This window comes from Larimichthys crocea, unplaced genomic scaffold (genome assembly GCF_000972845.2).
Source record: "Larimichthys crocea isolate SSNF unplaced genomic scaffold, L_crocea_2.0 scaffold268, whole genome shotgun sequence".
Lineage (NCBI taxonomy): Eukaryota > Metazoa > Chordata > Actinopteri > Sciaenidae > Larimichthys > Larimichthys crocea.
Genome location: NW_020853535.1, coordinates 528,662 through 544,599, shown reverse-complemented (window position 1 = coordinate 544,599; position 15,938 = coordinate 528,662). Strand labels below are relative to the sequence as shown.

The following is a 15,938-nucleotide window of genomic DNA, read 5'->3' as shown; positions in this document are numbered from 1 at the left end:
TCAATGTGGCGAAAATTTATTTTTATTTGAATGCAGCATTTTCGTGTATCATGTGCTTTAATGAGTCAGCTTTACATATGTACAAAGATGAGAGGAGAAAAAAAAGAGACTACAATAAAAAATCAGAAAGTTCAGACATCAGTCAGAGGCACACACGTTGTTATCTATCTTACAGCTGACATATTTACATTTGGTACAAGGGCTGCTGGGGGAGAACATGGACAAGTGGTCCAGTGGTCAAATCTGCACAAATTTTTAAAGGATGAAACATTTCTTTTCTTTTTGTCTGAACAAACCTTTAGATATTAACCCTGACGATGTCATCACAACATCATCTTGGCTTTGTTTGGAGACTTAAAATTTGTAATTAAAGCTTCTAGTTTCAAAGAAGTGAGTGACTCAGTAGGCAGCAAGAATTTTTAAAACCTGTTCCTCTCAAGGACCACTGTGATATTAGTCACTCACTGGAGTGTCCCTTTAAAACTGGCTATTCATTTTGCACGCTGTCAGCCTGCAGTAGCACAATATGAGCAGCAGAACATTATTTCAGAGTAGAGCTAGTGCCACTGCCAAATCAAAGAGGGTTTTAGGAAGTAGTTCTACTTCTACTATTGTAAGTTTCAGTCATAATTTTATAACTGTATCATTTGATAAATAAAGCCTCATTCATTTTATTTGCCCATTCACTTTGTGAGACAAAACATTCTCAGGTGAAGAACACTCAGTAACAACGTGGCTCCTTGCATAACACAACGCAACCTGGAGATGACAGCTCACACTGAGAAGAGAATGAAAGCTTGCAGGGGGAAAGAGAAGAATGGGAGGCGGTGGAGGTGGAGGTGGAGGTGTGTGTGATGTGTTGCCAGGGGGATCGGGTGTCAGTCACTTGTGAGGAGGAATCGTTCGTTCCATGTGGATGCACCCATCATGCCCTAAGGTTGGACGGGAGGTTTGCATGTTCTGCCTGATGGCAAGCGGTGGGGATTTTTGCGTCTGCCAACCTGCTACTGCTACACACACACTCACAGAGGCATGACCTATTTCTGTGTAATACGACTGATGCATCATGGAGGATGAAGAGTGTGTGGGAAAAAATATACATTTAGAATCGTGAGAGAAAATGAGTGTTTGTGTGTGTGTGTGAAGGTCAAATGCTTGCACGGCCACAGGGAACTGCATGAAAAAGAGATGAAGCAGCGTAAAGAGAAGTGTGAGTAGGACACGGCAACACATGAGAGAGAGCACTGCAGCAAAAAAAAAAAAAAAAGAAAGAGAGAGAGCGACATCCACTCTGGAGAACAAGCTGCCTTTGCTTCAAGACAACTTGACAACACTCACCGTGCGAAGGCGGAGAGAGGTAGAGAGACTGCTGTACCCCTCAGAGGGGAAGAGGGAGAAGGGAGGGGGGCTTTCCAGCAGACGCAGCAGACGCCAAAACAGCCAGAAGACTCTTCCCCCAGCATACACACACACACACACACACACCTGCATACACACAGCGGTCACCCCTTCTCCTCCCCCCAACCCCGGCGTGCAAATGACCTCGCTGAGGAAAACAAACAAACACGACGCCCCACGAGGGAAACCAGCATCCCCACTTTTTACCCCTCACTCCTCATGACTGCAGATCCAACACATCTATACACGCAGACACTGACACACACACACACTCACACAGACATGTCTGTCATAGCATAAGATGCCACGACCAGGCAGCAGAGACGCTCACAAAAGCTGTCAAAGATCTTCTCTGGAGAGGAAAAAAAACACCACAAGCATGAGCAGGATGTTTACAGTGCGAGAGAGAGAGAGGGAGAGAGAGGGAGAGAGAGGAGGAGAGACAGAGACAGAGTGAGAGAGAGAGAGAGAGAGAGAGAGAGACAGACAGACAGAGAGAGAGGGAGAGAGTGAGAGAGAGAGAGAGAGAGAGAGAGAGAGAGAGAGAGAGGAAGAGAGGAGGTGTGTGCCGCTCATCGGCATTCTTGATCAGCCTTTCCCCGGCAGCCTATCAGAGGTCAAGCTGCTCCGACAGTGGCCAATCAGAAAAAAGGACTGGCTGTGTGTTGCTGTAGTCCAAAACAATGACAGTCGGCACCAAAGACAGTGTGGAGACTCAAGGACACACACACACACAAACACACACACACACACAAACACACACACAGACACATACAGAGCACATGCACACACAAGGTTCATTTTTTCCAAGTCTAATTCTAAAATATCTGAACTGTAAATCCTCCTGTTCATACTGGCCCTGAAAAAAACAAACCTTTTCATAAATCAGTTTCTGTAAGTGATGTATTCCTGAATACAGGCTTTAGCAATCTGTTGGTTACAAAACCATTTCTTGGGATTACTGTTCTGTTCTGCAGCTCAGAAAATACACAAACACAAACACAAAGAGGGAACATTGCACAAAAAACACAGAAAGAAACTGAAGCTTCATATTGACTTCAGTAAAACATTACAATAAATTTAGCACGTAAAGAGGAATGTAAATTCCTAGATCACCTCTTTATGTATGTAAAAGGACCAATAACTGTCTATGGGCATGTAAGTGTTATTTTCAAACAGGATAATTTACAATAATTAGCAATGTAACTTACTTTAGAGTTGTTACTTCAGTACCATGTTTCTGTGGGCAAAAATATGTACATATATACACTATAGATATATATACTGATATACTACTGATATATATACTACACTAGTATATACTCAGTTAGGCCACAGGAAACAGTTATTTCTCTTCTCTTCCTTTTTTTGTTTTAAACACATTTGTGTTATATTATATTATATTATATTATATTATATTATATTATATTATATTATATACTGTATATATAAGCATTTCATCCAGTCAGAGCCCTTCTGAAAAGTATTTTAGTATTTAAATGTTAATCTCCAGCTCCAGTCAGCAGAGGGTTTGTAGTACTGCAGTGTACGTACTTGTGCTGCTGTCGCAGAGCGTCTCCTGACTGGCACTGAAGGTGGGCAGCGGGGTGATTGACAGAGAGGCTGGGCAGGACAGCGGCTCGAGATGCTCGCTGATGGGTGGCACGGCAGAGGCCTCTGAGCGAACGCAGTCCGGACTGGGGAGATTCTGGCTGGTCGATGGGAAAGGACTCTTCCAGTGGGAGAACCCGATGGCCACTTGACCCCCGAGGTCAAACCCTGCAGAAGTACAAATATATTTCAAACTTTCACTTGGATTTGTTGTTTTGAGTTGTTTTTCTGTTTTGTCTTAATCATGTACAACATACAGAAATCAGCTCTCAATACTGTTGAACCAGAAGTCCAGAGTATCACAGTAATCTCCTCAGCAATGTTGCCCTCTAGTGGTAGAAAATGTCAATCTCAATAAAACATCCAATATACAATGTCATTGAGCATTACCTAGCATTATTGAGTCTTGCAGTTATGTGCAAATGTGTTTAGGAGGAGGAGGAGTTTAACACTGCACTTGACATTCATAATTGACATTTCAACTTCCTATTCCCAAATATACAGACTGACAGCAGAAAAGCATATTCTTTAAGTAGAGGACTGGTTGTACTCAGATCTGTCAGGGAGTAGTTATTAGACAACAGGCTGTAAAGTTCATCAGCATCCCTCTGATAGTGTAGAAGTAGAGCAAAGAGCAGCTATCTCTTGATGCTGCTCTCTCTCTCTGTCTACTTCCTGAGACTGCTGAACCAGCTCGGCTCGCCTCCGGCCTTCGATTTTGTCCTCAGCAGGCTTCTCTCTCAGTTTCACGAGGCCTTGGAGACCGGTGACCCAGCTCGGCTCAGCTCTGGGCTGGCAGGTGTCTGAGCTCAGTGTGTCTGGCACGCTGATGTGGTCAAATATGCCCATAAATTTTGTGGGGTTTATTTCTTCCACCACATCAGGGTAAACTGAGGACAAACACCATTTACAATTCTCTGTCACTCTTTCTTAAAATGGTGTTTCACAATCTTAACCATGATTTTTGAACACAGGCCAGTTGTCTTTGTTGATCATAGGTCTGTGTGGGTTGGTCAAAGTTAGTTGTAGTTATCTGGAGGTTCTGTTACTTAACACTGATTACTTAAATAATTATGAAAATAAATCCTACAAAACAGCTCAAATAAAAAAGACTGAATTAATTAACATTTTAATTAACATTAACATTTGTCCACTTTTAATTACATCAAATGCAGTACTCTACTGAATTAAAAAAAAAAGCTTCTCAGTCTGGGATTCAGGGACTGCCAAAAGCCTCCTCCTTGTAAAACGTGCGGCCGGTTGTTAGTGTGATTGTCACCGGGCTACGTTAACATAATGATCTGGGATCAAATGTGCACGGACATGTCAGCCCGCTTTATACTTTGATCCAATGTTGGACTCTAATAGACTCACTAGCAGGTCATGAGCAACAAAGCATGATTCAAATCCAAAGAACTTTATTTGTACTTCTTCAATGAGTCAGCTTAAATAAGTCAGCAGCACATTGTTTACATTTCTATGAACTACTCATGCACATACATAGAGAGAAGAGAAGAAGAATTCTTAATGTTTGTAATGAAGTATTAATGTTTGTCTTTGCTTTATTTTTAATGATGTACATTTCATTTTGATACACTTTAAAGGTCCAGTGTGTAACACTTAAGAGTATCTATTTGCAGAAATGTAATACAGTATTCATAACTATGTTTTAGTGTGTAACCACCTGAAAACAAGAATCATCATATTCTTCTTAGAATTCCTTTTATATCCTTTATACAGGGGGAACGGGTCGTCGTACCAAACACTGGCTCTACACGGGACCTTTTGTGTTTTTCGTGAGTTTCACAATCACTGTAGGTTCTCCTACATGCTGGGAAGGGGAGGGTGAAGTCAGTTGCAATCTGATACTCTGAAATCCTACACACTGTTCCTTTAATCTTTAATTTATCTTTGAACGTGAAAGATTCTTGCAGACATTTCCGAAAGTGATCTAACTAACAAATCAACAAATGTTCAATCCAAAAGGTGTGGAACTACTGTACTTTCAACATTCAACACAGTGTTCTTTGCAGTACTATGGTATTATTATGGTAACTGCTGGCTTCTTTTAAACTCAATATTTTTAACGATATAACGACTCTGACATTTAAATGAAGAGCTAAGTTTGGTGCGTGAGTTACTGTACAGATGAAACAAATGAGTTGTAGGGTGTTAATTAGTAATTGTAGGGTGGTAATTAGGCTTCCAGTCTGTATGCTAAGCTAAACTAACCACCCCTGGCTCCACAACACAAAAGTATCATGAATGTTCTAATGAAACTCTAGGCAAGAAAGCATGTTCCCCAGACTGTTTCTTTCAGCATATTAAACATGATTATATTCACGCAGAATCCATGTCTTATTTTATACACCTTTGACTTTAATTCAGCCTGACATTTTTATTTTGATAACTTAGGAAACTTGATGATTTTGTGGTTTTGGTTAATTGGTTGCACAAACTACAGTATGTGTGACTGCAGATGAGATTAGCACTGACAGGTCTTATTTCACCAACATGATCGCTGTTTGGATATTCATTATCCGAATACAGAACAGTATGCTGCGATTTTCTTCTTCTGCTGTTTTCCCGCACACTGCCATTATGTAACACGACGGGGGCAGGTAGGACCAGGGAACACTCTCACTCCCCCCACCCCACCCCAACCTCCTGGTTTCCTGTGAAACACAAAGCCCAGCAGATTTCAAAGGTACATCAGCAGTGAACAAACACAGCCAGATCAATAGCAGAGTAGTGGAATGCCTGGCAGTCCCTGAGCCTCCCAGCTCGCTCCTCTCACAGCACATTCAGTTGGAAGATACATTTTCGAGGAGGAGGGACGAGGCAAATCCAAGCTCTACATCTAATCTCAGCTATTTTACAGACTCAGATTCTCTAAAAGAATAAAATAGTTTTCAAATGTCTGACTGCAATCGTGTTAGGCCGGGTGTCCCCGAAATAATGTTTGTGCTCATGTCAGCACTTCCAACAACGAGAACGCAGAGAAGGTTTTTATTTTCCCTGAGGGGAATTTGTCTACTACAACACCTTTTGGCATGAAAAATCTGACTACTGCTTGAAAATCATAGGAAAGGGGATATTCTTGGGTGTGTGAAAGTTTGCAAACAAAAATAGCCAAGGAGTACAGTAAATGATGGCAGTATTTTACTCATTTACAATGCAAGGGCTACTCTTCATTGTCCAGGCTTAAGAATTACACCAGTTTACAGAAACACCTGTGCATGAATGAGCACAAACTTTGAATTGAATTGGGTCTGATGTTTTTTTTGTCCCATTTACTCTCCACCAAAACAGACTTTCTCATTCTCTAAACACAAACTGCATGACATCTTTTCAGTGATGGATACATACCGAACAACTTCACTGACAAAGCACTGTAGGACCTTTTTGAGAAAAGCATTCAAGATTACATGTTACAGTAGTTTCTGGGTTAAAGACTGTTATGATTGACATTTAGATTGAGTGTTATGAGGTCACAGAGAGTCGCAGCGGAGCAGAAGTACACAATTCCCAAATTTCAACAACACATAGTTGATTCAAGGTCCTATCTTGAAATTTTCCTCTCTCAGTTTGTGCGTACATTTCTGCATAGTACTGTTGCATGTGATCTTGTAGCAGAGCATGAAAACAAATAAATCCCTCTTTAAAGTTGTTGATATCATCTTTTGTCATTGTCCTGACCAGGTAACATTTGCTTCATGGATGTACTGTAGTGGTTTGTTAACACTCTTACTGAGGTGAACTTAAGAGGTCTATCAAGATGTGACGCTGCTTCCAAGTGCACATGTTAAATGCGTTTTTTCTCCATAACAGTTGGGGGAAAAAAAAAAATTATTATTTACTGAGTTAAACCCCTCATTTTTAATTCAAAATGTTGCTAGATTCTGTACAGAAATATGTCACAATTTCCCAAATGGCCTCGCCTACTTGAAAAGCACGGCTGAAAAAGTGTTTCAACTTTTGGAGAAAATGTGTTCATGTGTGACCCATTTACTCAGAGTAGGAGTCTCACTAAGGAGATAGGTTTTCTGCTCCTTTAAACACAGGAAGCCCGGTGATAAATTCAATGACTCATTAAAATGCAGGTCATAAAGTCATAAAATAATAACAGGAAATTGCTTTGTGATGAACACCAGCCAGGCAAGGGAATCTTGGACTTTCAGAAACAGACAGTAAGTTGGGATTGGCCCCCCACGACCCTGGCGAGGATAAGGGAATACAGGTAATGTATGGATGTTTTATACAGGTACATGCAGAGTAATACGATTCTATTCAGCCATTGTTTTACTGCAACACCCGATGAAAGTCACCTGGCGGGAGGGGCGGAGGTGGTAATCTACACCTGGCATGTATCCGTACGACCTCCAAAACTCACGTTGCGCGCAGCCTTTTCGAACATAGTGTGTTCTAAGCAATATCTATGTCGCAGTCATCAAAAAAAAAGTGCCCGCGTGGCTCTCTGAGGAGAGTGAGGCCCAGATATGTAGCACTTCCACTTCCTGACACCCTCAGAGGTAAGGAAACGAATGCAGGTGCAGGTATCTGGGCCACACGCTGCACTATGCCATGACCGGTTTGAGCTGAGTGTCTACAGTAATCATAGGAAGAGTTGTGATGGAAGTAGTTCAGGTGGAGGGTGGTAGGAGGGTGCTTGTGGGGTGTCCAAGTGTATTATAACACAGAGTGTGCTTCTGCCAGTTGATGCAGAAGTTGCAGCAGCAGAGCAGCAGTAGTGCTGCACACATACAGTAAAGTATTATACAAGGATACAAGGTGTTGTAGACATTGCAAACCTATATAATTCACATATTAATTATTATTATAATATTTATACAGTATTTATACATTGAATAAAATATCCATGTTTTTGACTAATGAAGTGAATTAAATAGAGAATAAATCACAGGACATCACCGTATGAATGCAAAATTCTAAATCTGCTTTGATGTATAAATCACTCGTGTCATTGTTTATAACATTGCACACAGCAGTATAATACAGCCAGAGGATAAAAGGAATATATATTCTGCGGTATCAGCAAAATCTTTTGACTGCTGACAAATTGACACCAGTTCACAGTATATATGTTGTTACCTAACCCCAGCGGTTACAGATCCTCTTTAATGGGAAAAAATACTGAATGTACAAGAAAAAGCTCATTAGGTTTTATTGTACACCACAAGGCCATAAAGATGGAGTCAATCTTTTAAATATTGTTATTCTAAATGATTTTGGATAATCATGTAGACAACTTACTCTTGATTTCGATGAACTCATGGGGTCTCAACAAAGTAGCTTGTATGATGTGTTGTGTGGCTATAAAACTGGCATTACAGAGATGCAATGAATTGTACAAATGGGGATAAAGGTGCACACTTTTGGACGTCTTCTCACTTTCACAACCCACCTCAACCATTGCTTTTCTTTTTTTTTTTAGATTATTTTGGAACATTTATTTGATGGAGACAGCTGAAGCGTGACAAATAGGTGGGTTAGGGGATGCAGCAAAGGGCCACTGGTCAAAGTTGAACCCTAGGCTTGAGCCTGCATGGGGTGCATGCTCCACTGGGTGAGCTATCAACGCATCCCCCTGGTCAACTGTTTCATGAAGTGATTGGTGTATTGTCTGTTTCAAAGCCCTGCAGTTCCAATGTTAGAGAAGAGGGTTTCAGACACTGTTTGACAAATCGACTTTCCTCTTCAGCCTGAATTCCAAAAAGCAGGAGCAATGTCAGTCCTCTGCAACGTGGACTCATTTTAATGCTCTCCTGTCTTAGACATTCTTCATAAAACTGTACTTAAAGTCACTGTTTTAAAAACAACCTTAGACACTTAAGGAAACTCCTACTGAGGTATCCCCTCTAATACTGGGGAATATCTACTCTTGCACCATCAAGAGCAATCCGACCTGGGACACTGCTGTCTGGCACAAAAACAAAGAACAAAACCCCAAGGCCTTGCAAAGAGTGGTTCGTTCAGCTGAAAGTACAATTAGTGGTGTTTTAGCTGCCACTGAGGCTCAGGAAGCGCTTCTACCCTCAGACAAACAGGATCCTAAATGAGGATAGAGCCTAAGATTCCTTAAGGCTATTGTTTCTGTTATTATACTATTATTATTACTTATTTAGTTTAATTAAGAATGTATTGTAGGAGCTGACTGAAATAGATTTCACTGTAATTGTTTTTTTGAGATTGTGACAATTAAATTGAACTGAATTGATCAGGAGAACGAGACTCTCCAAAGCACACCCTGCGTTTTTTTCAAAAGAAAGAGATTTTCAAAAGAAAGAAACCAAGGCGCTTTAGAGGGTAATAAAACTGACAACGAATGTCAATAAACTTCAGGTTTAAATGCCTGAAGTTCCCTGATATCACCAATTTAACCTGATAATCCAAAAGGCTGAGTCAGCACAACTCCAGGAAACACACTTCTGCCGAAACATGAATTGAATCACTTCCAGGGATACAACAGAAAATTTGAACATGTTCATAGCTTCTGGTATCCTCTCCTGATGCCAGAACGTTAAAAATATGACCTGAATAGAGCTCTCAGTTTTGCAGATGTGTATAGCATAATCAGCCAGTGCTGTGGAAGCTTCACCATGGTGCATTATTGTTTTTCATGTCATCCTTCACTGACTCGCTGCCTCTGGGTGAGGATAAGCTGCGTCTATCAGCTGCGCAACTGCAGTAAATTCCTACAACAATGAAGCAGCGAGGAATAAATGGTTTGGGAATAAAGATGATCATCGATTAGAACTTTTAAGAACCTACAGTGATGCTGACTAGTATTTTCCTCTCAAATGAAGGCCAGGGCTTTTAAATCACAGGAGGCACACTAACTCTCTTTTTTTATGTCAGAGTGCGGGGCAAGACTATAGATCTTTTTCCTTTGTAAAAACCAAGAGGGTGAGTCTCAACGGTCCAAAGCTCTCCCTCAGCACTTCATTAGTTTTTTTTTTATTTTTTATTTAGCACAGAGAGAGGAGAGGAACACCTGCATGCAGCAGCAGGAGCAGCAGCAGCAGCAGCCTGAGCTGAACCCAGAGTCTTAACTGTCACAGCACCCAGCTTACAGCCTCTCCCACTAACCAGGCTGTAACATTCATTGAGGAAATGTCAAAAGCCAAGGTCTGAATATAACAAATGGCAGGAGGTCGCAGTTCTGTGACAGGCAGGAAAAACTATTTCAGACAGCTTCGTCAACAACGCACTATTTCCTGTCAGCAGCCCCTAACATATAAACAAAGTTACATACCAGGGGAAATCTTTAATTTTCTTACTGCTTAGCAAATCCAACATTTAAACCCCACGGCATGCTGTCAAAAAGCAGTTGATACAGCACCGCACTGTTCTGCAGTAAGGTCTCTAAAATGATATTGTAATACATCACTAACCTACTCACACCGGCTGTTTTTATTACACGGAATTACACGGTTATTTTTATGTCATAGTAGGAAAATCACATTTTCTACTATTAAAACATATTTAAAAAATTAAAAAGCAATGACAATAAGGCAGCATAAATAATACCAGGACACATAAACTGAAGTATTAACTTCAGTATTTTATATCTTCTGTGAAAAATAAATATTAGAAAGGTATGACTCTGAGGTATTAGCTATTTTACTAACACTTTCTATGAAGACCACATCTATAGCGCATTATGGGGGCATTCATAGTGAATAGTCTGGCTTCTGATGTAATAATCACTTATGATGCAGCACAGATTCCTTTAAACCTAACACTTTATATAGCAGCAACAATAAAATGGTACGACACTGTATGGACTGTTATAGCATACTACAGTTGATTGTTGAGTATGTGTATGTGTAGGTAAGTATGGGTAGTCATAATGTATTATAAGTTCTATCAGTCAACCTCTAATTTATAACTAGTCAAGAGCATCCACAAAACACTTCAAGTTATAATTCACATCTATAATGTTTCACTACTGTTGATATAGTGCATTAGAAAGCAATATGTGTGTTTATGAGTGTAGTTATAACGCATTATGAATGTCTTATAATTCACTATGATACTGCCATAATGCACTATAGATGTGGTCTTCATATAAAGTTTTTGCATACACTATATACACTACGTTTAGTGATACACCTTTAAATATGTGCAGTATATGAGTGCATTGTACCTTGACTTACCCCTGACACTTACACTGGAATATTCTTAGCATATGCCAATCCACATGCTGATTTTCATAAAAGAGTATGATTTAGCACTGCAGACCAGCAACTACACTGTCAGACTCACGATGGACACTTTGAAAACAATCAAAACTGTTCCAGCAGAACCAAATATACTCTTCTGTTTTCTCCACACATTTTTTGTCAATACCTGGCACCTACATTTTTAACAATGCAACTCAGCCACTCACTAACCAGTGGGATATTTAGGTGTGTATGCAACTAGGAGCTACCTTGAGCAAGGATTAAAGTTGGATTTGGCAGGTAGGGGAACCTTGATATCCGGTGTACCACATTCAAAATATGAGAATTTTATGCTTTTTTTCTCCAGAAGTTGCTATATGTCAGTTCATCAGGCCCACTTCAGCTCCTGGATTTTCATTTTCAAACTTCAGTCTTCAGCCCCTACCGACGCTGATTCAAGTGACATAACTTGAGAACATACATCAGACTTCACACAGCTCTCTCTGGAGCCACAAAATACTTTTCTTCCCATATACAGCAGTACTCTACTCTGTAAACTGAACTTTTTGTGTTAAATTGGAGTTCCCTTTCAAAGTGCCCTGTGGACAGAAGTTCTGTTTATATTTAGTAATTCTTGACAAAATGTCTTCTGTATTCTTTAAGTCTAATAAATGTTAAATGTTAAATGCATTACTTACCTCTTAAACCATTTGCAATTTAAAAAATATATTTGATATGTACACTATTTCCATCCATGTTTTGTAGCAGCTTGTCTTCTTCTTCATTGCTTTTGCATGCACATTCCTACATTTCTTGCCATGTTACTCCAATTAACTGCAGAATAGTGTGAGGCCGTGTGCAGGTGTATTTTGAAATGTGTGAGCACTACAAACAAAATGGAACCCATTCCTAAAAACATTGCTCCATAGCACTACTAGAGGTCAAAGACTCCAGAGGATCCCTTTAATAACACTGGCTTTGTGACTAAACCTGACATTAAATTAGATTTACTCATTGACATTCTATCCCCAGTGTTAACCGTCTGGGAACGGATTGGGCGGATCCGCCTAATCCACCTCGTATGTTTTACATATCTGTGAATATCTCTGAAACGGTTTATGATAGAGAAATGTGTTTTTCCTGTGGTTTGTGTCTGTCCAACACTTCCTTGTTGTTCTATGCCACCGAGTAAAAGACCAATCGAAAAATAGACTTGTATCCTAGTCAGTCAAAGGACTCTGGGGGTCTTGTGGGGGAGGGACAACAGAGAGAGTGTGTCGGCATAATAAATATTATTTTTATTGAATGACAATTTCCACTTAACTTTCTGGAGGGTCTTTGCTTTACTAAGTGGCATCCCTTAGGAAAATAAGGCAAAAACACATGGGACCTTTTGTATTGAAAGGGCATTATTTTATTATTCTTCACATATTTGGTTGAAAAACTGCATATGTATGTCAGGCAAAGGGATTAAAAAATAACATTTTCATTTGTTTGAGGTGTGATTTTGACTAAACAATGACAGAAATCTACTTTTCATTTTTGAAATTCTTTAGTGTATTGTAGATTTTTCACTCATGCTTCCCTTATAAGCACATTACATGAATGCGTATGATAGCTACGCATTCATGTAATGGTTAAATAGGTTCTCCTGAATCTATAGATACCAAACACATGGTGTTCCTTATACATTAAGTATTGTTTATAAGCCCAAATGTTAAACGAGTAAAAACAAGCTGAAAATGGCTCAGAGGATTAATTACTGAAAATCAACATAACAGGATATGTATTTAGTCAGTTGCTGTTCAAACACTAAACCAGCCTGAACTGAACTGAACTCTCTTGATAATGATGTGTTTGCCTCTTTTTCTGGGTGCTGACAGGCACTTAACGTTCACTGATGTTATGTAAATCTGTTTGAAAGTGATATGCCCACTGCTGCAATGCCACATTGGTTTGAAAAGTTAAATAGCGGTCTCTGCGGAATGATGAATATAATGAATAACCTTTTGAGATATTATTGTTTTCATACAAATAGATGGAGTGGGGAAAACATAATGTGTAACCCTTTCTGAACTACAATGGTAAAAAAAAAAAAATTATTCTAGATCAATGCATGATATTAAGACAATAACAACCTAATAAATAATACTATACACTGCTTTTATTTTGAAGTAGAAGGTACTACTTCCATAGCAAAAACAGCTCAGTCACTTACCGATGGTGATCTGACTGACGCAGCTGTAGAAGGTTCCTGAAGAGACATTGTAGCTGCTACTGCTGGGCTCACGATCTAGTGGAGAGAGCACACATAAAGTACAGTATGGTATCTGATCAACTCTTTCATTCACTTTTAGCACGGTTTTAGTCACTTTTACAGCCTCTGCTTTTGTAATGGATGTGTACAGCACAAAAGGTTTTCATGCAGTCATGGATCCTACAGCTCCAAATGTGCCCACTGAGCCACTGAACCACTGAGCCTGAGGGGGCTTTAGGAAAGCCATGAGCCTGCAGCGTTACAGAATTGAACCCCTAATCCTGCAATGTTGGTGCCCTGCTCCACACACAGAGCTACACAAGGGGAAAACCCTTGACCTTGGCAGAGTTAAAGGGATAAAATTCATGAGTCTGGCAGCTTTAGTGCCTTAGTCTACCAATTTATATAGAGAGGGAATTAAATCATCCACTGTGGTAGAACACTGTGAATAAAATTCATTCACACTAGCAGTGTTATGAGAATGCGCACATAACCAAGAAGAGTTACAGGAAGAGGACCCTCCACTAACCCTGACAGTGTTCAGGGAATGATGCCTCAAACTCAGCAAGAGACTGTTTGAAGCTTACTGATCTGGATCCATCCCTGTCTGCAGAAACATTACAACCCCTAATCATTAATTAATGGGCTATAACATGATTGCATCTTACAGTAAGTACAGCAGCTTGACTGGCACAAAAAAGACCTGCATGTGTACACAATTTACCAATGATTTTGTTTTATAGATTTCTGACTAATTTAGTTAAAAGTCGAGCAACATAATAACCACAGCAGGGCCGCAACCATTATTATTATTTTCATCATCCATTCATCTGCAGACCATTTTCTCAATTAATTAATTGTTAGTAATATTATCAAGTACAACATAGAAAACTAGCAAATTCTCACACCAACCAAATAATGAAACCAAATAATTAAAATAGCTTAAATGATGAATATATTATCAGAAGTTGCTGATTCATTTTCTGTTGATCAGGTCAATAGATCGACAAATCGTTGTAACTCTACAAAGTTCAATTTGAAGTGGCTTTAATAGATATTGAAACATGATGTAGTAGCCTTTTATCTGTCAGGCAGACATAGAGCTATATAACAAATCATTTGGTGTCGCATTTCTGATGACCAGGCAAGTTTTAATCCAAAATGTACGTTCCTTTAAGATTTTTTTGGTGGGCGTGGAGCATACAGTAGGTTCGACAGTCTGGATCTTTTTCTGTTGTGCCAAGAGACTGCATTGATAAAAGCAGTGAACTGAATCAAAATAATTAAAGTTGCAGATAAAATACTTTTTTTAAAAACTGAGGAAAAATGTGAGTGATTATTATCTCCAGATTTTCTCGACACTTTTCTCAACACACATTCTCATTTGATTCATTATTTATATAGAAATACTGAACAGTGAAGAAGAAATAATGCAAAATCTAAATAATATTAATCACCTCCAAACAACTTAATGTAACTAACAACTTTTCTGTTTCTTTGCTGGAGTAGATATACACAATGTAACTGTGATGAATGTCAACTTCAATGTCAACTTCAACTTTTGTGTGAAACACAGCCTATCAGGGGAGATAGAGGTGAAATCATTCATCTGTCAGCAGCAGAAAAAAATATTTCTGTGGCGCTGCAGTCACTACTTGAAGGTTCCACCTAAGATTTTTGCATCCGGACTGAGACCTGAATACAAATGCTTCTGCTCATTTAGCAATTCAGAGAACTTATTCTCTACAACCATATCAAAATAGAGCAACTGCAGCATGGCGTAGACATTTATCACTGACTGAGAGTCTTTTCAGCAGAAGGACTCTCTATTGCTTCAGTGTTTGGAGATAAAGCTGAGGGTATCATTTATTAGCAAAGTTGTGGAAAGTCAGCACATGGACAAAGCATTTTAACAAATGAGCAGCTTCCAGTGACATCCATAATTTATCATCAGACTGTGCTTTGGAAATGTTAAACAACATTTAAGCGTTGTGTACAAAGTCTTTTCAATCGCAATCAATATATGCTTTATCTGCTGACAGCATTTTTTTTTAAAGATCCAGGAGAGAAATGCAACATCCCATGCTGACAGATAAACTACTGTTTTATTGTGAGGAGCAGATGAGAAGCCTCTCTCGCTCTGTGTGTGTATGTGTGTGTGTGTGTGTGTGTGTGTGTGTCCTAAACACAGGCTGAAGATGTTTAAAGTTAGATGTTGTCATGCAATGGTAATTAAACTTCATTTTTTCTGGTCTTCTCAAAGATATTCAGCAAATATTCCCCACGTGTCTCCATTTGAAAGAAAGAAACTAACGTGATAAATATTGACAATATTAGTAATTAAACTATTTTACTGAGGACCCCGGTGGCCCCCATTCACTAATTTGAAAGCCTCTGCCATACACTAGCATAATATTTTATAGACCTGGTGAAATTTACAACTTATAACATGAATTCTTTACAAGCCTGAGTCCCGAGTTGCCCTA

At 39.4% G+C, this 15,938-nt stretch overlaps 1 protein-coding gene across 1 annotated transcript in view; it reads right to left on the bottom strand.

The window, feature by feature from the left end:
- The window catches only part of LOC104922652 (anoctamin-4), a 46,898-nt gene that overhangs the window by 30,414 nt on the left and 546 nt on the right, over window positions 1-15,938 (bottom strand). The window contains exons 2-3 of the mRNA XM_027275952.1: window positions 13,414-13,488; window positions 2,953-3,177 (exon numbers count right to left, since the gene is read on the bottom strand). Of these exons, the coding sequence (XP_027131753.1) occupies window positions 2,953-3,177; window positions 13,414-13,488 (300 nt within the window). The remainder of the gene's footprint in view (window positions 1-2,952; window positions 3,178-13,413; window positions 13,489-15,938) is intronic.